Source organism: Sphaeramia orbicularis, chromosome 4, assembly GCF_902148855.1.
Source record: "Sphaeramia orbicularis chromosome 4, fSphaOr1.1, whole genome shotgun sequence".
Lineage (NCBI taxonomy): Eukaryota > Metazoa > Chordata > Actinopteri > Kurtiformes > Apogonidae > Sphaeramia > Sphaeramia orbicularis.
In genome coordinates, this window is record NC_043960.1 from 48007581 (window position 1) to 48033670 (window position 26090).

The 26090-nt window shown below is 40.3% G+C and overlaps 2 protein-coding genes across 2 annotated transcripts in view; both read left to right on the forward strand.

Annotated features, from left to right (window-relative positions):
- Nucleotides 1-529: 529 nt before the first annotated feature.
- Nucleotides 530-23568, forward strand: cope (COPI coat complex subunit epsilon). The gene is made up of 10 exons (XM_030132122.1): nt 530-688; nt 861-923; nt 1072-1172; nt 15636-15788; nt 16709-16762; nt 18654-18735; nt 19184-19339; nt 22199-22267; nt 22898-22972; nt 23409-23568. Exons 1-10 carry the CDS (start codon nt 545-547, stop codon nt 23460-23462), a joined length of 951 nt encoding a protein of 316 aa, XP_029987982.1. The 5' UTR covers nt 530-544; the 3' UTR covers nt 23463-23568.
- An 886-nt stretch (nt 23569-24454) lies between these two features.
- Nucleotides 24455-26090, forward strand: part of cers1 (ceramide synthase 1) — a 110623-nt gene continuing 108987 nt past the window's right edge. Inside the window, exon 1 of the mRNA XM_030132119.1 lies at nt 24455-25758. Within this exon, the coding sequence (XP_029987979.1) occupies nt 25510-25758 (249 nt within the window). The 5' untranslated portion in view covers nt 24455-25509. The remainder of the gene's footprint in view (nt 25759-26090) is intronic.

The window sequence follows — 26090 nt, forward strand, 5'->3', positions numbered from 1 at the left end:
ATGCGTCAATGATAGGTTTTGCATGTCATTGTTAATAAAAAATACATACATACATACACACATACAGTGCATGCAATATGTTTCTAAACTACTAAGTCCCATATCATCGGATCACATTAGAGAGATTTGTATTATTTTGTTCACTTAACATCTTTTTTATGTTGCATAATGCAATGAGTCCATGACAACAATAGCTTACAGCCTAATAATGCTAGAAATCTTGGAATTTTGTCTTCCTCTTCCTGGACGTCTCCTTGTGTGAGCTCTGCATATCGTATTTATCTCAAATCAATTCCAATAATTGTTTAATTTAGTATATTTGTAGCAACAACGCAGTGCATGTTTGATGACCTAGTATTTTAATATAAAAATGTTTAAATGTCAAGGAAGGAAGAAAAATAAACTCTTAAGGGAGCTTTCAGAATTTTAGATGAGTTTCCTCTCGGTGATTTATTAAAAAGTGTCTCAAATGTCGTGATTTCATCGAGTTCATGTTGTCGATATTAAACTCAAACTCCCACAATCCTCAGTGCGAAGCAGGAAGATGATGCTGACGGGCGACGTGTCAGGAACTTCAGTTGTCAACATGGCGGCGCAGCAGGGTGATGTTGATGAGCTCTTTGATGTGAAAAATGCCTACTATATTGGCAGTTATCAACAGTGCATTAATGAGGCTCAGAAGGTGAAGGTAGGCTACGCTTAGGAGCTGAATGTTTCAGATTCTCCCATCATTATGTTGTCTATTGGGGCTAACATTGGCTAGCCACAATGCTAACTAGCTTTCCGGTTAGCTAATGTTTTTCTTCAGTCAGTTAAATTAACGCTAGATACTCAACCGTTGCTTATCCTTTGTTTTAAAGCCTTCGACCCCAGAGAAGGAGATTGAAAGGGACATGTTTTTGTACCGAGCCTACATTGCCCAGGTAAGAAAGACTTATGTAAAGTTTGTTGTCGATAGCTGACTGTACGTATATTGTTAATTCTTTAGTTGCATGTACTTCGTATTTGTCATTACTTTTAAAGTTGATCTCCTACTTCCACTCACTACTTATGGTAAATCTGTAATTTCAGAGGAAGTATGCTGTTGTACTGGATGACATAAAAGCCAACTCTCCACCTGAGCTACAGGCTGTCAGGATGTTTGCTGAGTACTTGTCCAGTGACAGCAAGAGGTAAGATAGATAGATAGATAGATAGATAGATAGATAGATAGATAGATAGATAGATAGATAGATAGATTTTATTGATCCCAAACTGGGAAATTACAGTGCACATAATAGAACACAAGAGCAAACAAATTATACATAATAAATTAGAACTATAAAAACAGACCTGGATAATTCAACTGTAAGGTGCAAAATAAACTGTAATGTTCTGTATGATGAAGGTGTTAAATGTCATGTAAGCGCAGAGGGACATTGGGTTTTATGGACAGATTTTAAACATCAGACAGAGAGACTACATTTCACATATATACTAACTAGGGATTTAAACAATTAATGGATTATCAATTAATTATCAATAAGAATTTGCTTGATTAAATTACAATAATTTTCGGTTAATTGATAGTATCTCCCCGCTCCTTGAGATCCGTCCCCCGCATGAACCTCCTCCATACTGAAATCTCGCTCCATCATGTCAGGTAGTGATGCAAAGTCAGAAATGCCCATTTCTTCTAAACTACCTGTGTTCAGGTCCATTTATGGTATTTTATTTCTTTGCAGAATTTATTTTGTTACACTACATAAATGTCATTGCCTGTACTGTATCCTTAACGGTACAATAAATCAATCATTAAGGAATATGACATGCTTTTTTCATGAAGTATATAACCAATAGGCCTGTAATGGTACACAAAATTTTCAGTTCGGTACGTTTTCAGTTTTAAAAGCCACGGTTAGTGTTTTTTTTTTTAGGCCCGAGCCAAGTAAAGCCGGCGCAGGGCCTATTGAGTCTGCAGTGGGCGCATGGGGACAAAATCGCCAGTGACGCGGTCGCCTTTCGCCACTGTCGCCACTCTCACATATGTTCACATTCACGGCACTGAGACCTTTCCGAAGATGTATATGACATGTGCACAAATCGCATATTTACACCTGCTCAGAATGAATGGGAGTCAATGGGCCACGCCAAGTCGGGGTCAGTCACGTGGGTGTAAGTGCACGACACGTGACATCTGACCCCACAGACATATGGGGGACCTCGAGAGCTTTCACATAAGGCCAAATACGTGGTTACCATGGAAACGGCTATATTGTTCTTGCTCAGATTATTAGGCCCGAGCCGAGTAAAGCCGGCGCAGGGCCTATTGAGTCTGCAGTGGGCGCATGGGGACTAAATCACCAGTGACGCGGTCGCCTTTCGCCGCTGTCACCACTCTCACACATATTCACATTCACGGCACTGAGACAGACATGTGGGGGAGCTCGAGAGCTTTCAAATAAGGCCAGATATGTGGTTGCCATAGAAACGGCTATATTGTTCTTGCTCAGATTCTTATTATTAGGCCCGAGCCGAGTAAAGCCGGCGCAGGGCCTATTGAGTCTGCAGTGGGCGCATGGGGACGAAATCGCCAGTGACGCGGTCGCCTTTCGCCACTGTCGCCACTCTCACACATATTCACATTCACAGCACTGAGACCTTTCCGACGATGTACATGACATGTGCACAAATCGCATATTTACACCTGCTCAGAATGAATGGGAGTCAATGGGACACGCCCACTCGGGGTCAGTCATGTGGGTGTAAGTGCACGACACGTGACATCTGACCCCACAGACATGTGGGGGAGCTCGAGAGCTTTCAAATAAGGCCAAATATGTGGTTGCCACGGAAATGGCTATATTGTTCTTGCTCAGATTATTATTAGGCCCGAGCCGAGTAAAGCCGGCGCAGGGCCTATTGAGTCTGCAGTGGGCGCATGGGGACAAAATCGCCAGTGACGCGGTCGCCTTTCGCCACTGTCGCCACTCTCACACACATTCACATTCACGGCACTGAGACCTTTCCGAAGATGTATATGACATGTGCACAAATCGCATATTTACACCTGCTCAGAATGAATGGGAGTCAATGGGCCACGCCCACTCGGGGTCAGTCACGTGGGTGTAAGTGCACGACACGTGACATCTGACCCCACAGACATGTGGGGGAGCTCGAGAGCTTTCAAATAAGGCCAAATACGTGGTTGCCACGGAAACGGCTATATTGTTCTTGCTCAGATTATTAGGCCTGAGCCGAGTAAAGCCGGCGCAGGGCCTATTGAGTCTGCAGTGGGCGCATGGGGACAAAATCGCCAGTGACGCGGTCGCCTTTCGCCACTGTCGCCACTCTCACACATATTCACATTCATGGCACTGAGACCTTTCCGAAGATGTACATGACCTGTGCACAAATCGCATATTTACACCTGCTCAGAATGAATGGGAGTCAATGGGACACGCCCACTCGGGGTCAGTCACGTGGGTGTAAGTGCACGACACGTGACATCTGACCCCACAGACATGTGGGGGACCTCGAGAGCTTTCAAATAAGGCCAGATATGTGGTTGCCATAGAAACGGCTATATTGTTCTTGCTCAGATTATTATTATTAGGCCCGAGCCGAGTAAAGCCGGCGCAGGGCCTATTGAGTCTGCAGTGGGCGCATGGGGACAAAATCGCCAGTGATGCGGTCGCCTTTCGCCACTGTCGCCACTCTCACACATATTCACATTCACAGCACTGAGACAGACATGTGGGGGAGCTCGAGAGCTTTCAAATAAGGCCAAATATGTGGTTGCCATAGAAACGGCTATTTAGGCCCGAGCCGAGTAAAGCCGGCGCAGGGCCTATTGAGTCTGCAGTGGGCGCATGGGGACGAAATCGCCAGTGACGCGGTCGCCTTTCGCCACTGTCGCCACTCTCACACATATTCACATTCACGGCACTGAGACCTTTCCGACGGTGTACATGACGTGCACAAATCGCATATTTACACCTGCTCTGAATGAATGGGAGTCAATGGGACACGCGCAGTCGGGGTCAGTCACGTGTGTGTAAGTGCACGACACGTGACGTCTGAACCCACAGACATGTGGGGGAGCTCGAGAGCTTTCAAATCAGGCCAAATATGTGGTTGCCATAGAAACGGCTATATTGTTCTTGCTCAGATTATTATTATTTTTATTTGTATTTTTTTTTAGGCCCGAGCCGAGTAAAGCCGGCGCAGGGCCTATTGAGTCTGCAGTGGGCGCATGGGGACGAAATCGCCAGTGACGCGGTCGCCTTTTGCCACTGTCGCCACTCTCACACATATTCACGTTCACGGCACTGAGACCTTTCCGACGATGTACATGACATGTGTACAAGTCGCATATTTACACCTGCTCTGAATGAATGGGAGTCAATGGGACACGCCCACTCAGGGTCAGTCACGCGGGTGTAACTGCACGACACGTGACATCTGACCCCACAGACATGTGGGGGACCTCGAGAGCTTTCAAATACAGTCAAATATGTGGTTGCCACGGAAACGCCTATATTGTTCTTGCTCAGATTATTATTATTTTTATTAGGCCCGAGCCGAGTAAAGCCGGCGCAGGGCCTATTGAGTCTGCAGTGGGCGCATGGGGATGAAATCGTCAGTGACGCGGTCACCTTTCGCCACTGTCGCCACTCTCACACATATTCACATTCACGGCACTGAGACCTTTCCGACGATGTATATGACATGTGCACAAATCGCATATTTACACCTGCTCAGAATGAATGGGAGTCAATGGAACACGCCCACTCGGGGTCAGTCACATGTGTGTAAGTGCACGACAGGTGACATCTGACCCCACACACATGTGGGGGGCCTCGAGAACTTTCAAAAAAGGGCAAATACGTGGTTGCCATAGAAACGGCTATATTGTTCTTGCTCAGATTATTATTATTTTTATTTTTTTTTTGTCTCATTTTTCTTTCTCCTGCGCTTTGAGCTCAATTTTGACCCTCTGAACATTTACGAAAACTCACCAAATTTTGCCTAAAATTCAGAAGTGTGAGAAATTGAATTTACATATAGGTTTCGTAGATGTCGGTAAAGAAATGTTGCGGCAGCGCCCCCTTGAAAAGTGGAAATGCATTGCACCAATGGGAGCGCGTCCAACATAAAGTTTGTCGTAGAGCCACGAAAATCGGTAGACGGATTCATCATGAGGAGACAAACAAAAAATATTATTATGGCCACGCCCCTAAACCAACCCTTAGTCGGCCATATTGGATTGAAATTTCCAAAATGCTGAGTCAGCATTTTCACTGAAGTTGTATTTTAACTATCTCCAACTAAGCCGTTTGGCCGAATGAGCTCAAAATCGGTGTACAGTATCTAGAGAAGTGGGGCATCAAAAGTTAGCCGAATTTTTTGAATCGGCATCACCGTTTTTGTGTGACAAGGTTGCAAACTTTGCGAAGTTTTTTTTGAAAATTTACCATCATAAAAATTGCTTCAGCTCAGACATACGAACAGCGATTTGGCTGAAATTTGACTCAGACGTCCATCTCCCAGGCCTACACCCATTTATTAAAAGAAATTGAAATTTCGCACTATAGCGCCCCCTACAAATGTACATTTACAAAAATGACATCAGTTCGGACATACGAACACCGATTTGGCTCAAATTTCACTCAGATGTCCATCTCCTAGTCCTACACCCATTTATCAGAAAAATTTGAAATTCGGTGCCATAGTGCCCCCTACAATTTTACCTATATGAACTCTACTTCATATTAGACATGCGAACACCAATTTGGCTCAAATTAGAATCAGTTGTCAATCTCCCAGGCCTACACCCATTGATCAAAAGAAAATGCCACTTCGCTCAGTAGCGCCCCCTACAAATTTACCTTTACGAAAATTGCATTAATTCGGACATACGAACACCGATTTGGCTCAAATTTGACTCAGTGGTACATCTCGCAGGCCTACCCCCATTCAACAGAAGAAATTTAATTTTAGCTGCATAGCGCCCCCTACAGATTTACTTATACAAAAATTTCTTTAGTTTGGACATACGAAAAAAGATCTGCCTCAAATTTGAATCAGTTGTCAATCTCCCAGACCTACACCAATTCATCAGAAGACACTGAAATTTGGTGCTAGAGCGCCACCTGCTGAACGATGGACATAGTTCCACTGGACGTGCTTGTGGCGAGGGCCTTTAGACGCCGCTTGCGGCTTTAATTATTATTAGGCCCGAGCCGAGTAAAGCCGGCGCAGGGCCTATTGAGTCTGCAGTGGGCGCATGGGGACAAAATCGCCAGTGACGCGGTTGCCTTTCGCCACTGTCGCCACTCTCACACATATTCACATTCACGGTACTGAGACCTTTCCGACGATGTATGACATGTGCACAAATCGCATATTTACACCTGCTCAGAATGAATGGGAGTCAATGGGACACGCCCACTCGGGGTCAGTCACATGTGTGTAAGTGCACGACAGGTGACATCTGACCCCACACACATGTGGGGGGCCTCGAGAACTTTCAAAAAAGGGCAAATACGTGGTTGCCATAGAAACGGCTATATTGTTCTTGCTCAGATTATTATTATTTTTATTTATTTTTTTTGTCTTATTTTTCTTTCTCCTGCACTTTGAGCTCAATTTTGACCTTCTGAACATTTACGAAAACTCACCAAATTTTGCCTAAAATTCAGAAGTGTGAGAAATTGAATTTACATATAGGTTTCGTAGATGTCGGTAAAGAAATGTTGCGGCAGCGCCCCCTTGAAAAGTGGAAATGCATTGCGCCAATGGGAGCGCGTCCAACATAAAGTTTGTCGTAGAGCCACGAAAATCGGTAGACAGATTCATCATGAGGAGACAAACAAAAAATATTATTATGGCCACGCCCCTAAACCAACCCTTAGTCGGCAATATTGGATTGAATTTTCCAAAATGCTGAGTCAGCGTTTTCACTGAAGTTGTATTTTAACTATCTCCTACTAAGCCGTTTGGCCGAATGAGCTCAAAATCGGTGTACAGTATCTAGAGAAGTGGGGCATCAAAAGTTAGCCAAATTTTTTGAATCGGCATCACCGTTTTTGTGTGACAAGGTTGCAAACTTTGCGAAGTTTTTTTGAAAATTTACCATCATAAAAATTGCTTCAGCTCAGACATACAAACACCGATTTGACTGAAATTTGACTCAGACATCCATCTCCCTGGCCTACACCCATTTACTAAAAGAAATTGAAATTTTGCACTATAGCGCCCCCTACAAATGTACATTTACAAAATTACATCAGTTCGGACATACAAACACCGATTTGGCTCAAATTTGACTCAGACATCTGTCTCCCAGGCCTACACCTATTTGTCAAAAGAAACTGAAATTTTGCACTACAGCGCCCCCTTCAAGTTTTTTTTAAATTTTTTTTATTAAAATTGCTTCAGTTCGGACATACGAACACCAATTTGGCTCAAATTTGACTCAGACGTCTATCTCTCAGGCCTAAACCAATTTGTTAGAAAAATTTGAAATTTGGAGCTATAGTGCCCCCTACAATTTGACCTTCACGAAAATTACTTCACTTCAGACATATGAACACCAATTTGGCTCAAATTTGAATCATTTTTTTAATCTCCCAGGCCTACACCCATTTATCAAAAGAAATTTCCATTTCGCTCATTAGCGCCCCCTACAAATTTACCTTCACGAAAATTGCATTACTTCAGACATACGACCACCGATTTGGCTCAAATTTGACTCAGTGGTACATCGTGCAGGCCTACACCCATTCAATTGAAGAAATTTAATGTTAGCTGCATAGTGCCCCCTACAGATTTACTCATACAAAAATTCCCTTACTTCGGACATACGAGCAATGATTTCCCTCAAATTTGAATCAGTTGTCGATCTCCCAGGCCTACACCCATTCATCAGAAGAAACTGAAATTTGGTGCTAGAGTGCCACCTGCTGAATGATGAGCATACTTCCACTGGACGTGCCCTTGGCGAGGGCCTTTAGATGCCGCTTGCGGCTTTAATTAGGCCCGAGCCGAGTAAAGCTGGTGCAGGGCCTATTGAGTCTGCAGTGGGCGCATGGGGACGAAATCGCCAGTGACGCGGTCGCCTTTCGCCACTGTCACCACTCTCACACATTTTCACATTCACGGCACTGAGACCTTTCCAACGATGTATATGACATGTGCACAAATCGCATATTTACACCTGCTCAGAATGAATGGGAGTCAATGGGACACGCCCACTCGGGGTTGGTCATGTGGGTGTAAGTGCACGACACGTGACATCTGACCCCACACACATGTGGGGGACCTCGAGAACTTTCAAAAAAGGGCAAATACGTGGTTGCCATAGAAACGGCTATATTGTTCTTGCTCAGATTATTATTATTATTTTTTTTTTCTTATTTTTCTTTCTCCTGCGCTTTGAGCTCAATTTTGACCCTCTGAACATTTACGAAAACTCACCAAATTTTGCCTAAAATTCAGAAGTGCGAGAAATTGAATTTACATATAGGTTTCGTAGATATCGGTAAAGAAATGTTGCGGCAGCGCCCCCTTGAAAAGTGAAAATGCATTGCGCCAATGGGAGTGCGTCCAACATAAAGTTTGTCGTAGAGCCACGAAAATCGGTAGACAGATTCATCATGAGGAGACAAACAAAAAATATTATTATGGCCACGCCCCTAAACCAACCCTTAGTCGGCCATATTGGATTGAAATTTCCAAAATGCTGAGTCAGCGTTTTCGCTGACGTTGTATTTTAACTATCTCCTACTAAGCCGTTTGGCCGAATGAGCTCAAAATCAGTGTACAGTATCTAGAGAAGTGGGGCATCAAAAGTTAGCCAAATTTTTCGAATCGGCATCACCGTTTTTGTGTGACGAGGTTGCAAACTTTGCGAAGTTTTTTCGAAAATTTACCATCACAAAAATTGCTTCAGCTTAGACATACGAACACCGATTTGGCTGAAATTTGACTCAGACGTCCATCTCCCAGGCCTACACCCATTTATTAAAAGAAATTGAAATTTCACACTATAGCGCCCCCTACAAATGTACATTTACAAAAATGACATCAGTTCGGACATACGAACACCGATTTGGCTCAAATTTGACTCAGACATCTGTCTCAAAGGCCTACACCTATTTATCAAAAGAAACTGAAATTTTGCACTACAGCGCCCCCTACAAAAATTTTTAATATTTTTTATTAAAATTGCTTCAGTTCGGACATACGAACACCGATTTGGCTCAAATTTGACTCAGACGTCTATTTCCCAGGCCTACACCCATTTATCAGAAAAATTTGAAATTCGGCACCATAGCGCCCCCTACAATTTTACCTTTACGAAAATTACTTCACGTTAGACATGCGAACACCAATTTGGCTCAAATTTGAATCAGTGTTCAATCTCCCAGGCCTACACTCATTTATCAAAAGAAATTTCCACTTCGCTCAGTAGCGCCCCCTACAAATTTACCTTCACGAAAATTGCATCAGTTCAGACATACGAACACCGATTTGGCTCAAATTTGACTCAGACATCTGTCTCAAAGGCCTACACCTATTTATCAAAAGAAACTGAAATTTTGCACTACAGCGCCCCCTACAAAAATTTTAATATTTTTATTAAAATTGCTTCAGTTCGGACATACGAACACCGATTTGGCTCAAATTTGACTCAGACGTCTATATCCCAGGCCTACACCCATTTATCAGAAAAATTTGAAATTCGGCACCATAGCGCCCCCTACAATTTTACCTTTACGAAAATTACTTCACGTTAGACATGCGAACACCAATTTGGCTCAAATTTGAATCAGTGTTCAATCTCCCAGGCCTACACTCATTTATCAAAAGAAATTTCCACTTCGCTCAGTAGCGCCCCCTACAAATTTACCTTCACGAAAATTGCATCAGTTCAGACATACGAACACCGATTTGGCTCAAATTTGACTCAGTGGTACATCTCACAGGCCTACACCCATTCAATGGAACAAATTGAATTTTTGCTCATAGCGCCCCCTACAGATTTATTTATACAAAATTTTGTTCAGTTCGGACATACGAACACTGATTTGTCTCAAATCAATTGTCAATGTCCCAGGCCTACACCCATTCATTAGAAGACACAAAAGTTGGGGCTAGAGCGCCACCTGCTGAACGATGAGCATACTTCCACTAGACGTGCCCTTGGCGAGGGCCTTTAGATGCCGCTTGCGGCTTTAATTGTTCTTGTGCTCAGATTCTAATTTTTGTCCTGCTCTTTGATCTCAATTTTGACCCTCTGAACATTCACGCAAACTCACCAAATTTTGCCTAAAATTCAGAAGTGCGAGAAATTGAATTTACATATAGGTTTCGCAGAGGTCGGTAAAGAAATGTTGCGGCAGCGCCCCCTTGAAAAGTGGAAATGCATTGCGCCAATGGGAGCTCGTCCAACATAAAGTTTGTCGTAGAGCCACAAAAATCGGTAGACAGATTCATCATGAGGAGACAAACAAAAAATATTATTATGGCCACGCCCCTAAAACAACCCTTAGTCGGCCATATTGGATTGAAATTTCCAAAATGCTGAGTCAGCGTTTTTGCTGACGTTGTATTTTAACTATCTCCTACTAAGCCGTTTGGCCGAATGAGCTCAAAATCGGTGTACAGTATCTAGAGAAATGGCACATCAAAAGTTATCCGAATTTTTTGAATCGGTGTCATCATTTTTGTGGGAGGAGGTTACAAACGTTGCGAAGTTTTTTCGAAAATTTGCCATCACAAAAATTGCTTCAGCTCAGACATACAAACACCGATTTGGCTGAAATTTGACTCAGACGTCTATCTCCCAGGCCTACACCCATTTATTAAAAGAAATTGAAATTTGGCGCTATAGCACCCCCTACAAATGTACATTTACAAAAATGACATCAGTTCGGACATACGAACACCGATTTGGCCTAAATTTGACTCAGACATCTGTCTCCCAGGCCTACACCTATTTATCAAAAGAAACTGAAATTTTGCACTACAGCACCCCCTACAAAAATTTTTGATATTTTTTTATTAAAATTACTTCAGTTCGGACATACGAACACCGATTTAGCTCAAATTTAACTTAGACGTCTATCTCTCAGGCCTACACCCATTTATCAGAAAAATTTGAAATTCGGTGCCATAGCGCCCCCTACAATTTTACCTTTACGAAAATTACTTCACGTTAGACATACGAACACCAATTTGGCTCAAATTTGAATCAGTTTTCAATCTCCCAGGCCTAAACCCATTTATCAGAAGAAATTGCCATGTCGCTCAGTAGCGCCCCCTACAAATTTACCTTCACGAAAATTGCATTAATTCAAACATACGAACACCGATTTGGCTCAAATTTGACTCAGTGGTACATCTCGCAGGCCTACAACCATTCAAGGGAAGAAATTTAATTTTAGCTGCATAGCTCCCCCTACAGATTTACTTATACAACAATTTCTCTAGTTTGGACATACGAACACTGATTTTTCTCAAATTTGAATCAATTGTCAATCTCCCAGGCCTACGCCCATTCATCAGAATCAGTATCTAGATTCTGTGGGGCATCAAAAGTTATTTTTTGGATTGGTGTCACCGTTTTTGTGTGACGACGTCGCAAACTTTGCAAAGTTTCTTCGTGAATTTACCATTACAAAAATTGCTTCAGCTCAGACATACAAACACCGATTTGGCTCAAATTTGACTCAGACGTCCATCTCCAAGGCCTACACCAATTATATAAAAAAAATTGAAATTTCGCACTATAGCGCCTCCTACAAGTGTATATTTAAAAAAAATGACATCAGTTCGGAGATACAAACACCAATTTGGCTCACATTTGACTCAGACATCTGTCTCCCAGGCCTACACCTATTTGTCAAAAGAAACTGAAATTTCGCAATACAGCGCCCCCTACAAGTTTTTAAAAAATTTTTTTTAGTAACATTGCTTCAGTTTGGACATACGAACACCAATTTGGCTCAAATTTGACTCAGATGTCGATCTCTCAGGCCTACACCCATATATGAGAAAAAATTGTAATTTGGCGCTATAGCGCCCCCTACAATTTTACCTTTACGAAAATTACTTTACTTCAGACATACAAATACCAATTTGGCTCAAATTTGACTCAGTGGTACATCTCACAGGCCTACACCCATTCAATGGAACAAATTGAATTTTGGCTCCATAACGCCCCCTACAGATTTATTTATACAAAAATTTGTTCAGTTCGGACATACGAACACTGATTTGTCTCAAATTTGAGTCAATTGTCAATCTCCCAGGCCTACAGCCATTCATCAGAAGACATTGAAATTTAGTGCTAGAGCGCCACCTGCTGAACGATGGCCATACTTCTACTGGACGTGCCCTTGGTGAGGGCCTTTAGATGCCACTTGCGGCTTTAATTTATTTTCTTTCTCCTGCGCTTTGATCTCAATTTTGACCCCCTAAACATTTATGAAAACTCACCGAAGTTTGCCCAAAATTCATAAATGTGCAAAATTTAATTTACATATATGTTTCGTAGATGTCGGTAAAGAAATGTTGCGGCAGCGCCCCCTTGAAATTGGAAATACATTACACCAATGGGAGCATGTCCAACATAAAGTTTGTCGTATAGCCACAAAAATCGGTACACAGATTCATCATGAGGAGACAAACAAAAAATATTATTGTGGCCATGCCCCAAAACCAACCCTTAGTCGGCCATATTGGATTGAAATTTCCAAAATGCTGAGTCAGCGTTTTCGCTGACGTCGTATTTTAACTATCTCCTCCTTGGCCGTTTGGCCGAATGAGCTCAAAATCAGTGTACAGTATCTAGAGAAGTGGGGCATCCAAAGTTAGCGAAATTCTTAGGATCGGTTTCACCATTTTTGTGTGACGACATCGCAAACTTTGCAAAGTTTCTTCGTGAATTTACCATTACAAAAATTGCTTCAGCTCAGACATACGAACACCAATTTTGCTCAAATTTGACTCAGACGTCCATCTCCCAGGCCTACACCCATTTATTAAAAGAAATTGAAATTTCGCACTATAGCGCCCCCTACAAATGTACATTTACAAAAATGACATCAGTTCGGACATACGACCACCGATTTGGCTCAAGTTTGACTCAGACATCTGTCTCCCAGGCCTACACCTACTTGTCAAAGGAAACTGAAATTTCGCACTACAGCGCCCCCTAAATTTTTTTTAAAAATTTTTTTATTCAAATTGCTTCAGTTCGGACATACGAACACCAATTTGGCTCAAATTTGACTCAGACGTCTATCTCTCAGGCCTACATCCATTTATCAGAAAAATTTGAAATTTTGACCTATAGCGCCCCCTACAATTTTACTTTTACAAAAAGACTTCACTTCAGACATATGAACACCAATTTGGCTCAAATCTGAATCAGTTGTCAATCTCCCAGGCCTTCACCCATTTATCAAAAGAAAATGCCATTTCACACAATAGCGCCCCCTACAAATTTACCTTCACGAAAATTGCATCAGTTCAGACATACGAACACTGATTTGGCTCAAATTTGACTCAGTGGTACATCTCGCAGGCCTACCCCCATTCAATGGAACAAATTGAATTTTGGCTCATAGCGCCCCCTACAGATTTATTTATACAAAATTTTGTTCAGTTCGGACATACGAACACTGATTTGTCTCAAATTTGAGTCAATTGTCGATGTCCCAGGCCTACACCCATTCATCAGAAGACACAAAATTTGGTGCTAGAGCGCCACCTGCTGAACGATGAGCATACTTCCACTGGATGTGCCCTTGGCGAGGGCCTTTAGATGCCGCTTGCGGCTTTAATTTTTGGTTTGGTTTGGTATGGGAAGAAAGAAAACCCCTCAAATTGTCTTTAATGCATTTATTATGAATTTTTTAACATTTTTCCCCAATTTTTGGAAACAATAGAATATAGAAAAACAGGAAAAATATAATTTTGCTAATATAAATGAAATAGAAAATAAAATAAATTAAATATTACTAAATGTGTTTTAAACAGTAGTTTGCAGTTAGCAGTTAGTAGTAAGCAGTTTTGAACAAACAACAAAAATCTAATCACAGTTCTGTCAGTTCACATTCTGCATTAAAATAACAACAAAAAAATTCAACATGAAGTGCAACATTAACAAGAGGGCAAACTTATATTCTCTTCTAACAAACTGAAAAGCAACATTGACAACAAAATTAACCAAATTATTTGTTTTAGGACAGCGAACAAACTGTTTAGGCCACTTTGTGTATTCGTATATATGTGTGTGTTGTGTGTGTGTGTGTGTGTGTTTGTGCAGGGTGTGATTTGTCAAAAACACAGAGGGTTTTTTTTTTTTTGGTTGGCGCGAGGGGGGGGTGCATTAATATACATGGGGGTGTGGTCCATAACTAACATAACTAACGTTGGCGTGAAACAAAAGTGAAACTTTACATACTTTTAACGTGCAACTCCCGGGTTTTATTCCCCTATTATACAGTGCGTGTGTGGGATACAGACAGACAGACAGACAGACAGACAAGACAGAGTAAGTGTAAGTGTTTGAGAACTACCAGAAATAGGCGGTTGTCTTTCATCTGAACCTGAAGTGATCCCAAACAGGGACTGTAATGATGGTGGAGAGTCTTCTGTCTTTTCCTTCCAGGTTGACATCATGTTTGTTTGTTTTTTTACCTTATGTCAGCTGCAATTTCATATTTTGGGTCAATGTGTGCTCCTTCAATATATCCGTGTGGAACTTGCGCGGATTTAAAGTTCCGCATCAAACAACATTTTTAGTTACTTTTTTTTTTTCTTTCTCAACATACTGTGCCGTTTCCATACTTCTGTGTACCGAACCAAACAGGTGTGTACCAAAACGGTTCGGTATGTGTACCGTTACAGGCCTAATAAACAATATTTAGCTTTTATTCTTATAGACCCTATTGAAAGAGAACTTCAGGTTCACAGGAAAATCACCACTTATCACTTAATCGTTAATTGATCGACAACATCAACCAACTAATGATTACTGAATTAATCAATTATAATTTGCATCCCTATTACTAACATGAGGACTCTGGTCTGGATCGAGACTACAGTATATGTCTTTATCAGACTAAGCTATGTCAGTTGTTTGTTTTGCAAGCATAGTAGAATAATATCACTTACGCAATATGTTGGAGTTTGCGTTTTTTCTTATTAGCTGCAAGGTTTGGTGGCTGAGCACATTGCAGCACCTTAGTATGGCTGTGTTGTGTGAATTTTTCCAACACAAGATGTCCAGAATAAAATAAAACTACCACAATTTTGCAAAAATGTTTTACGTTCACTCGACATGCTTTTATGGGATGGCATGATAGGTAACGGAAACACCTTTTCCTAATTAATTTTGAAGTTATGAATATTTACAGTAAGTCACATGATTGATCAGCTGACTGAACCCCTGTGTCTTTTGCGATTAAAAAAAAAAAAAAAAAAAAAATCCTGTTTTAGTTTAATACATATAATTGCAATGATAAAGAGGAAATTAGCATGGGTTGCAGCCATAATAAAGACAAGGTAAATGCAGTATTACATGAGATTACAAAGCATGTGTTTTAAATTTTTATTTTCCTGCTTATTTTTTCACTTAGGGATGCAATTGTTGCTGATCTAGATAAGAAGATGGCAAAAAGTGTTGATGCTGCCAACACCACCTTCCTTCTCATGGCTGCCTCCATCTACTACCATGAAATGAACATGGATGCTGCTCTAAGGACTTTGCACCAAGGAGACAGTCTAGACTGGTAACAGGATTGTCACTGTCATTCAACTGTTTCTGTAACTAGGGTGGAGGTCTCATTTTCACTAAGGCCAAGTAAAAGAAATAGAAGTAGATGCACAGTAGTGTCTGAATATTTACTAAATCCTCCACTAAATATTTAAAATACCTTATGAATGAAAGTAAATTTCAGAACTTCCTACTAGTTTGTCCAAATGGTAGGTGCACAGTGACTAACAGTTTAGATTTTACAATCTGTGTAGATATATTTGGGACCTGCTACATAATCCTTCTGTGTGCATGTGTGGATGATAAAGACCTATATAAATAGACTTATTCAACTTGTAAATTGACATCAGCAAAAGTTAAAATATTTAAGTAAATCAAGTAAATACTGAAGCAAAGAAGGGATATATAAGGTGTAAGGTGTATCATTTATAAAATTGCTGTGTCCTTAAGTAAGGCATCAATTTTTTACAAAAGCATAGCATTCCACAGGCATTCAGGATGCTCATAAGATATCTGTGGAAACGTGGCCCTTCACATCCAGAATTGTGTAAAGGCATGTTTGCACTTGTAAAGAAGTGTGGAATATCATTTTCTGTTACATAGCAGAAAGGCAGGAAAAAAGTGATTAATACATTTAACCAAATCACCACAGATGTTGTACACACAGATAATGTACTTGTAAGAGAGAGTAAGTTAATTTGTGGTTAGAAAAAAACAACCACTGCAGTCATAAACACTCAGATCTCTTAAAATTGTTTGTTGATTGAACAGAATCATAAGGCAGTGAAAGGCAAAATATCAAGTACTTGTTGAAAAACTGTACCTTCACAACATCACAACAGTTTTTGTGAAGTGAAGTTGCAGCCACTGCTTTTGCTAAACACAACTTTAGATTGTTTAGTTTTTTTGGAGCTGACCAACTTCTTCATTTTTCAGCATGGCCATGAACATTCAGGTGCTGCTCAGTCTGGATCGTGTTGACCTGGCAAGGTATGGAGTAATTAATGATATTGGGCAAAAAAAAAAATAGTTGTTCGAACCAGGCATGCGTATTTCATTTCATATCTCAGGCATATCATTCTGGCACTGTTCTTATTCAAACTGATTTCTGCTTGGACTTGATTGGGTTGAACCAGTCACAGTGCAGTATCATTTGATACAGCACTGATCTGAGGTGGTTTGATACAACCATAGACCATAACCCCCTACAAGTCATCAAGTTGGGCACTAGCTTTTGTCTATGTAGGAAAGCCCTGAACACAGCCCTTGAATAAGCAGACTTTTTTTTTTCCTGTAGCTGAGTGACAACATCTAGCTGATGTATGAATGATATGTAGCTTCTAAGCCTAATGTTCTGAACAGACCTTCTCTCTAATTTCCTTGTGTTTATTTTGGACCACAGATGCTCTGCATGTCCATTCTGCAGATTTGAATTAAAGCTGCAGGGCTTGATAGTTTTTTTTGTTTCTTTTATATCACTTGGGGGGGGGGTTCATGAAACCATAAGGCATATTGGTATTTTAATGATCCCAGAGGAACAAAGAATTCTTATGTGGACTCAGCCTCTCTGAATCTATCCTGTGATGCAGACTTTAGCTAGTCACAGGTGTTTTCAGACAATTTGTTAGGTCACAGTTTAGATTTCCTCAGTTGTGACTACACTGTTGCTCAACACAGAAGCAAAGAAAAGTAATTTCTCTGTTCAACCTCAGCGTGAAACACCATCAGGTTGTCTATCTGTATACTTAGTGTTTTCATTTGGATTCTTAAGTACTTAAAAATGCATTTATTATAGTAGAGGTCCTCATTGACGCTTGTGATTATGAATTTTATGATTGGAAGATAAGAAAAAACAAAAAAAGTAAAAAGGAGTTTATACTGAAGCCTGACCTGGTTCAAATGACAACACTTGTTCTAGTATTATATAAAACGAACAAACAGTTGTACTCAAAGCATTAATTGATAGAAATTATTTCCAAATATCTGACAACATGTGGTGAGTTTAATTAACCAGCTGGTTTCAATGTCCTGCATGATGTTGCTCTGATTAGCTGTAGCTCTGTCCAGTTGTGTCCAGAGGCCTTTTGGTCTGAACCTATTGCTAACACCCCTTGGAAGTAAAATTAGAAATGCATAAACTTGAGAGGCCAGACTTGCAAAAAACCTGATGATGATTTGTGTTACTGTGTAGTCAGGTAGTTTCTGAAACCTCGGTAAAAACATCCTGGTCTGTACAAAGAATATTCAGAATACATTTCTTATAGGGAAGGAAATCACAGGTTAAAGGGGTTATATTATTTTAAATATATGAGGGTGCACACAACAAGGAAGAGCTTTTGTGTTTCTGTGTGTGGGGAGAAATTATGGAATGGTATGAATGTGGAGTTCAAACATTTTTTCATTTTCTTTTTCTATCTTTTCATCTGGTTGCATGGTCTTTGTTTTACAGAGGCTGTGATTAACTTGTGATTAACTGATTAATTTACTTGCAGCTTACAGTAATGTCAGGAGGTTGAAATGTTGAAATACATGATTCAGTGTTTACTTCCTCCTTTTTGGATGTGGAAATAACACTAAAATTCTAATAAGCATTTCTTTTTTATAATAGGATAAATTTCCTTTTTTGTTTTGGTGGTGTTCTGTTGATAATTTGCTTCAGGCATTTACTTTGTTGGTGGTTGTGTTGTGATTTTTATATGTCCGAAATAGAACATTCAAACACGTCAGTGTAATTTGACTTAAATATTTTTACATTATGTGGCAATGCGTGACTCTGAATTAAAACCAGATGTTTGTTTTCACATATACAGGGTGTCTTCACATTGAGGCTGTATTTCTCCTACTTGTGGGTTACTTATAGTTTTTGTTTTTTTCTTGCCAGAAAGGAACTAAAGAAGATGCAGGAGCAGGATGAAGATGCGACTCTGACCCAGCTGGCCACGGCTTGGGTTAATATCGCTGTGGTGAGCAGACTGGTGTTTAGTTACATTCATACATGAGATAAAGCTCATTTATAAAGACATGTTAACCCTTCATACTTAATTGGGTGAATGGCAGAGGCATAATGTGTTTACAAGGAAATTAACTATTTATCACTATTTATCAGATGGTCATCTGTCCTTCTCTGTGCAGTAGACAGGCTGCTACTAGGCGTATCCAGGTTGAATTCTGTATGTAGAAAAACAGAAGCCGAACAGATGTTAAGCTCTGTTTTAAAATGTTCATATGGTACATTATAATGGTTCTAACTGTTGAGGAGCAGTGGGTTACCCCATTAAAAATAACAAAACACAAACAAACACAGAGGTTCGTTGACTTTATTGAAGCTTCTCAACATGATCACCTCCAAACACCTGGGTTATGTTACTGTATGCATCCATTTTTTTTATTGCATTTTGCTTCTGGTTCCAGGGTGGAGAGAAGCTGCAGGATGCCTACTATATTTTCCAGGAGATGTCAGACAAATATTCATCAACGCTGCTGCTTCTCAACGGGCAGGCAGCTTGCTACATGGCTCAGAACAAGTGGGAGGAGGCGGAGGGGGTACTGCAGGAGGCACTAGACAAGGTTAGATGGCAACTGGTTTCATTGTTCCTCTGTTCTTTTGTGTTGAATATATGCAAAATTGTTGTAGTTGAAGCTTACAGTAGTATGTGTGTTAAGCCATTTATGCATTTATTTATTTTTATATTAAGCCAGGTCTATTTAACTAGGAAAGTGTAGAAAAGGTGAAAGAACTTAGTTTCACAATATGATGCAAAATAAGCATAAAAAACAAAGATTAAGTTGGGGTGTTAAACATAAAATATAGTGGCTTAAAAGATTCAGTGCATGTAAACAATACAGTAAAAACACCTCATTACTCGGTGTGCATTAATCAAAGTGCTGTTATGTTTCCATAAAGGTTTGTACTCAAAACTAATTGGATTTTGGTGCAGATAACAGGACACACAGGAGGGAGAGGCTTGAACATACACAGCTGCTCAAATAATGCCAGATACACTCATACAATTAAAATTCCACATACGCTCCAGTTCTCCTCTGGTCATGAATAACCTGAAAAAGTCAGGGGAGTTTAAAAATGTAATTTTACAAGCCTGGAAATGTTATGAAATTGAAGTTAAGGAATAACATTTGTAATCTCTTTTTTTCAATTTTGGATCAAATTTTCGAGACCAAAATATGCCATGTTTTTCCCCTATCATGAAGAAAAAATTGACTGTAAATCCACATTTTAAAGATATTTACAAACAACAGTTGCACAGTTAAAACCTGGGGGGACAGACCTCCCCATGAAGTTTTTATGAAGACTCAGGACAGGACTCGGGTGCTGAGATGCCATTTTGTTGTTGTTATTTCAGTGCATTTCTACATAACTAAGATATATAATGTTACAAGTCTTAGAAAGTAGCTAATTAGTTCAGTTGTTTTACTGAGTGTTTGAAGGGAATGTAAAATACCAAGAAGATTGAAAAAGCTCGTTATTTAGTTTTCATACAATCATTGCCTAATGTACTATTGTGTTCATGTACTTATATCATGGAAATTACATCAAATGGTCATATAAAAGTTCTGAAGTTTTGTCTGTAAAAAAATACTAAGTCTAAGGTAAATGTACACAGCATATTTGAGGAAATCATGGCCAAAGTCACCTCTTTCTGGACTAATTGTAGGAGTAATACTATGTTTATTAATGGCACTCCCATCAAAAAAAAAAAAAAAAAAAAAATCTATATTAATTATTCTTCTAGTATGTAAAGACAAGTTGCTCGCTTACTGTTGGAATTTACTGCTTTTGTCATGGAAAAAAAATACCAGTTCCTATTATCAGAATGTGGCTACGTGACTTAACACTACACTTGGGCAGGATAAGATATGTCCTAAAAGAAAGAGTCACACAATTTTTCCTCATATTTGGCAATTCTTCACATCATATCTTACACATAAAGGGTGCTAAAATCTAATTCAGACCTGTTTATTTGATCACCCACACATATTGTATTGAGAGTAAAGCAGGATATGGGCAAATTTAATAGTTAAGGAGACACAGGATTTTTTCTTTTTTAGTTTTATTCTTTTATATATGTTTTTAATTCTTTGCTCAGATGAAGGAAAAGAAATGTAAACTAAGATATATATATATATATATATATATATATATATATATATATATATAAATCTCACCAGTCTGCTTTGTAGAAATCAACTGTATATTTATCTTAATAATAGAATAATTTCTCCTTGTCAGCACCAGTATTACCTCAGTATTCACCAATATTATTTCATTGAATAATTTCAGCTGCTCTCATCCTAACAGCAGGTGGTGCTACATCCTCTGTAGTCATCTCCATGCTTCTGTGCTATAATCACAACAGTTCAGAGTTTGACAAGTGGTCATGGCTTACCTACAATTTTTCCACTGAAAGTACATTTTGGGGGTTTATTTTTTCCCTCCATGGTATGTGCTTTGTGGCCTAGGATGGCTTTATCAAATGCCTTGCAAACTGTTGGGCTTTGCTTAATGGAGGCTGTTTTGCAATGAATCACACCTTGTTGAGCCTGATTCTGGGAATATCCCTGGGACCTCATTTACTGGCACTGCTTCATGAGGCAGACCGGTCATTGATGACTGGATTGTGAGGCAGGCGTTGGTGTTGAATGGTAAATTATTACAGAGTCTTGGTTATCCATTGATTTTATCTTCATACTAAATAGACAGGGCACACCAGGAGAGTAATGTCACCTTACATCAGTTCTATTCATGCTCTGAATGGCAAAAGCTGAATATAATGAATGTAAAACACACCAGAATGACTGATTTGCATGTACAGTAAATATACACTTGAGACTAGTGCTGAAATGATAATTCGATTAATCGACTTGAAATGATTTTTAAAAATTACTCGATTCCAATTTTCCTAAATTGAAGCTTTGTGTCCTTCATTTCACTGTTGCTAACCATTGGTTCCACTGTTGCTTTTCACACGGATACGTATTGTGACACATGATGCCAGGATCAATACAAAGATATGTTAGTTCCATCTTAAGTTGTTAGTAAGTTGGATATAAATGTGTTGAAGAATGCAGTGCACATATTTTTTTGTAGATTTTGTTATTTCTATATACATTTTTTTTAGTATCCTTTTACTTTTATACTTTTTGTGGTTGTTGTTTCAGCAGGTTCTAGAATAAAGGACAACTTGGTTGTCATTTTCAAACATGTCTTTTTCATAGTTTTACTATTTATTTGCCTATTCAAATAATTGTGTAATTTAATTGAATCGAAGGAAATAATGGATTGATTAATGAATTTTAAAAATAATAAAGATAGCTGCAGTTGTGCTTGTAACAGATATGCTGAATAGAATCTCATATTGTCTTTAACAGTGTTGCCTATGCTATTTGTGTCTCTTGTCCCCCCTCTAGGACAGCAGCCACCCTGAGACACTGATCAACCTCATAGTCCTGACTCAGCACCTGGGCAAAGCTCCTGAGGTGAGACTTTGGACCTGAAGCTGTTGAGGAGGCGGTTGTCAGATTTGCAGCCCGGCATAGACTAACTTAACTTCGTGGTGCAGAGGGCTTAAAAGATCTTTGTCCAACAGCTGTTGATACTTGGATGTATTTCTCAGCAGTTTTTAGTGTTTGTTTGCTGATTAAACTGAGCACATGTTTTGAACTGATCAATTCCTTGATAGCATTTGCTTTCTGTCATCCAAACTGTCATCTAAGCATATCTACCGGTTTTAGTGCTATGTGTGTGTTTTGCACCTCTGGACTCAGAGTTCATGAGATAAAGCCTTGATTATCTTTCCTTCATTCGATAGACTTGATAGCAGTGCAACAGAATGCTGACCATTGACACGAAGCCATCATTAAAATGTTTCCAACTGTGATAACCAGTGATTAGCACATCTCTCTCAAGGTTAACTGGAATTGTGTAGACAGTTTTCCACTAATGCTCAGCCAGGTGCGGTGGCACAAAGTAACCTTTGAATGGTCATTTCCCACTGATTGCTGGATAGATTAGACTAGATAAAGATGGGAGAGACTGTAGAAATGTCTCAATATTGTTCTCACTGTTTATTTACTATGTTTATAACTTTTTTTTTGTATCTCCGTCAGGTAACCAGTCGGTATCTCTCTCAGCTGAAAGATGCACACAGAACCCACCCATTCCTTAAAGACTATTTAGCCAAGGTAAACTTAAGCTCTCTGCATTGTGGTATGTATTTGTCTAATGAGAATCTCTTAGATTATGACACTGTTGAAGAATAAAGTTATTTTTTCTCCCCCTTGAATAAAAGATGAAGGAAGCAGAAAAACACAGATACTTGTACCCAATTCATGAAACACAGGGGTTGACAAGCAGCCATAACCTTTACTCTGGAATCTCAATTACCTGGACCAGTTGTTTAGATGAGCTGCAGCATGTGTCCTTGGAGCGAAGCCATTAAATCAGCATTCAACTTTGAATCCTTAGCCTTTGTCACACATCGGGTCATAGGCTGAGCAGATGCACACTTCATAACACTGAGCTGCTCTGTTCAACAAACCCATGTGATACACAGCTGTTCTCCTGGTAGATTCTTTCCTTTCATGTAACTGTTTCCTCTGTCTTTTGGTTTTTCTGCAGGAGAATGAGTTTGACAGACTTGCAATGCAGTACGCTCCGACTGCTTCAGCATAAGCTCCTGTTCAGACAACAGTTGATGTGGTAGACATTAGCAGCTAGTGTCCTGGACATGGTTTAAGCCAATGAATGATGGATGATCTCTCCGTTGATAATTTTTTTTTTAAAAGTAGGTCTATCCATGTCTGGATAACTTAGCTAAAGATTTCACTCTATCTCACTGATGTGTAATTTTTGATATTTTGACCTGTAAGAAACCATTTTCATGCGTTTCAATGTAATTTGGCTGCAAGTTTAGAAGACACCACTTTAACCTATAAAGGCACAGTGCTACTTTTGTGGCAGTTCCCAAATGATTTTTTTCTCTTTATTTAACATTTTCTTAATAATTTATCACCATTTAATATAACATTATCCTTTTTTCCTATATTGAATTTACTGATCATAAAAGCTCAGATAAAAATTGAGGGTTATTGTATCAGAAACAGAAACCTGAAGAAAAGTGACTTTTTCAACAAAGATATCAATAACTGAACAAGTGTCTTCATCCACTGTCATATGTCAAACTTCCAGGGGTTTTACTGGTGAATCAATGTTGTAGACAATGACTGTGTTTCCACATTCACTACGGAGCCTCTGAACATCCAAATGGGTAATATCTGATGACCATGAAAAGATGATAAACTATATTTTACCTGAATTATTTCAACATATTGATAGGTTTAGTGGTTCAGAAGTAATTATGCATTTTAGATCAGTAGATGGTTTTGGTTGCCAGTGGCTGTTTGGGTCTTTGAGGGTTAATAATGTAAAGGTGAATCCCATTTCCCATACACATTTGCATTTCTCTTACTGATGTCAGCTGTGTTACACAAGCATTCCTTTGAAAAATAAATGTTCAATACATGCATTGTGTTTGAGGTGTGGTCTTTTGCAGATGCTGTTTGATATGTGTTAGTGACATGTCTTTGTTCTGTTGTCTTGTGCTGTTCTGGAAGGTTCTGTCCCTTTAAGTAAACCTGTTTAATCCTCAGCGGTTGAAGCTCATAGTTCAAACAAGATAGCGGTCCTAATTACGTCACGCCCCCTCGGCCTTTTTTTTTATCCTCCGTTTTGCATAAACGTACTGTCCCCGTTTTTTACGTACCACATGATTTTTTTTTTTTTTTTTTTTTTTTTTACCGCTGAAAGCACATTGCGACTTGTCAAACCGCGGCTCTGGACCAGAGGAGGTAGCACACGAGCAGAAGACGCAGAAGCGGCACCGAGCCCGCAGTCTATTCAGCGGATACCAGCCTCCTCCTCATTCATCCTTTCCTCCTCGCTGGAATAACTTGGCTTCGTCTCCCGCTTTCCCCCCTTTTTGCTCGGAGTCTGCTGTTCCAACTCCGCAAGCGGCGCTGCGGCGTTATATAAACCGAATAACGGCCAGGGATGAGCCCGTCCGTTACAGCGACGTAGCGGCTCATAAATCGCATGCGCTGCCAGGGGCGGTTAATAAAGGAGACGAAAACCCTGGTGGACTAAGTTGTGGTGTGCTCCATCACGTTTTTTCGCGTGGTGAATTGAGGCGGCTAGCTTAGCTCGATTAGATTAGCGGCTGCCACTGGTGGTCCAGTCTTCATTGTGTGCGGTTAATGAACTAAGCTAGGCGGCTAACCGGGACGCGCTGCCGCTGATGAGTCTGGTGCGGAGTGGAATGATGTTCACCGGCGCTAAAGGCTGTGATTAACTGTCTAAGCCCTATTTAATAATAATTCTTCTGAATGCCTGTCCTGTCCCTCCACATAGCCGGCGTCTGATCAGACCTGCGGGGCCCTGCTATTATACATTAAACTCGTCCACGCACACGCTGGGTCATGTCTTAATTTGGAAAACTGAGAATTGGGCTGAAGAGGGTAAGCTGGTTAGATAATCTTGTTCTTGCGGTTTAAGGCGAGTTAACAGGCTGGTCGGCGGATTAGTCAGACGGTCAGGACTGGTGCTCCCTGGACTTCCCCTATCTTTACGTCGGACTCATTTCTTCCCCGGTTTCGACGTTTTTCGTTTTTTTTTTTTTTTTTTTTTTTTTTAGTTCCTTCTGCGCCGCAGCTCCACCACCACAATGGGTGGTCATAACGGGGGCGCTGCGCCGGCTGAAGTGGAGCCCATGCCCGGGTACTTGGACCTCATCACCCGGGCTTCTACTGTCATGTTTGACGCATGGAGGGACTGTAGCGGCTGCGGGCTCGAGCTCTCCAGAAGGACTCTCCTGGATAACGCCTACATTACTTACACCGAAATCGCCCTGTTCTTCTTTTGCACCTTTTTGTGGACGCAGATGAGGAGGGGACTGACAGAAAGTCTGTTTAAGGTGGGTGACACAAACCCCCCACACCCACTCCACTCCCCAAGGTGAATTTATTTACATCCTTAATTAATAGGCTTAGAGGCTCACTCCTCTAATTAGAGCCCCGGCTCCGACACTGCAGAGGCCGGGCCTCCATCTCCCAGGACCAGCGGTCACTGCACATGCTCAAATGCGTCCAAACCCAGGACGGAGCCGGTGGAGGCACAGCAGTGAGGACCGCAGCAGATGTTAACAAATTTTAGATAAAGTTGTGAGTTTAAGATAAAAGAACAAGTCAGGGATTACAAAATCTTCATCCTCTGTCAGAAAATATTAACCTGACTCCCAGTCTAAAA

Excerpts from the sequence above, each read along its gene's own strand:
- cope (XM_030132122.1), top strand. The coding sequence starts at position 545 with ATGATGCTGACGGGCGACGTGTCAGGAACTTCAGTTGTCAACATGGCG. Across the intron at positions 18,736-19,183 it reads CTTGGGTTAATATCGCTGTG|GGTGGAGAGAAGCTGCAGGA; the intron begins GTGAGCAGACTG and ends TTCTGGTTCCAG. Across the intron at positions 19,340-22,198 it reads TGCAGGAGGCACTAGACAAG|GACAGCAGCCACCCTGAGAC; the intron begins GTTAGATGGCAA and ends TCCCCCCTCTAG.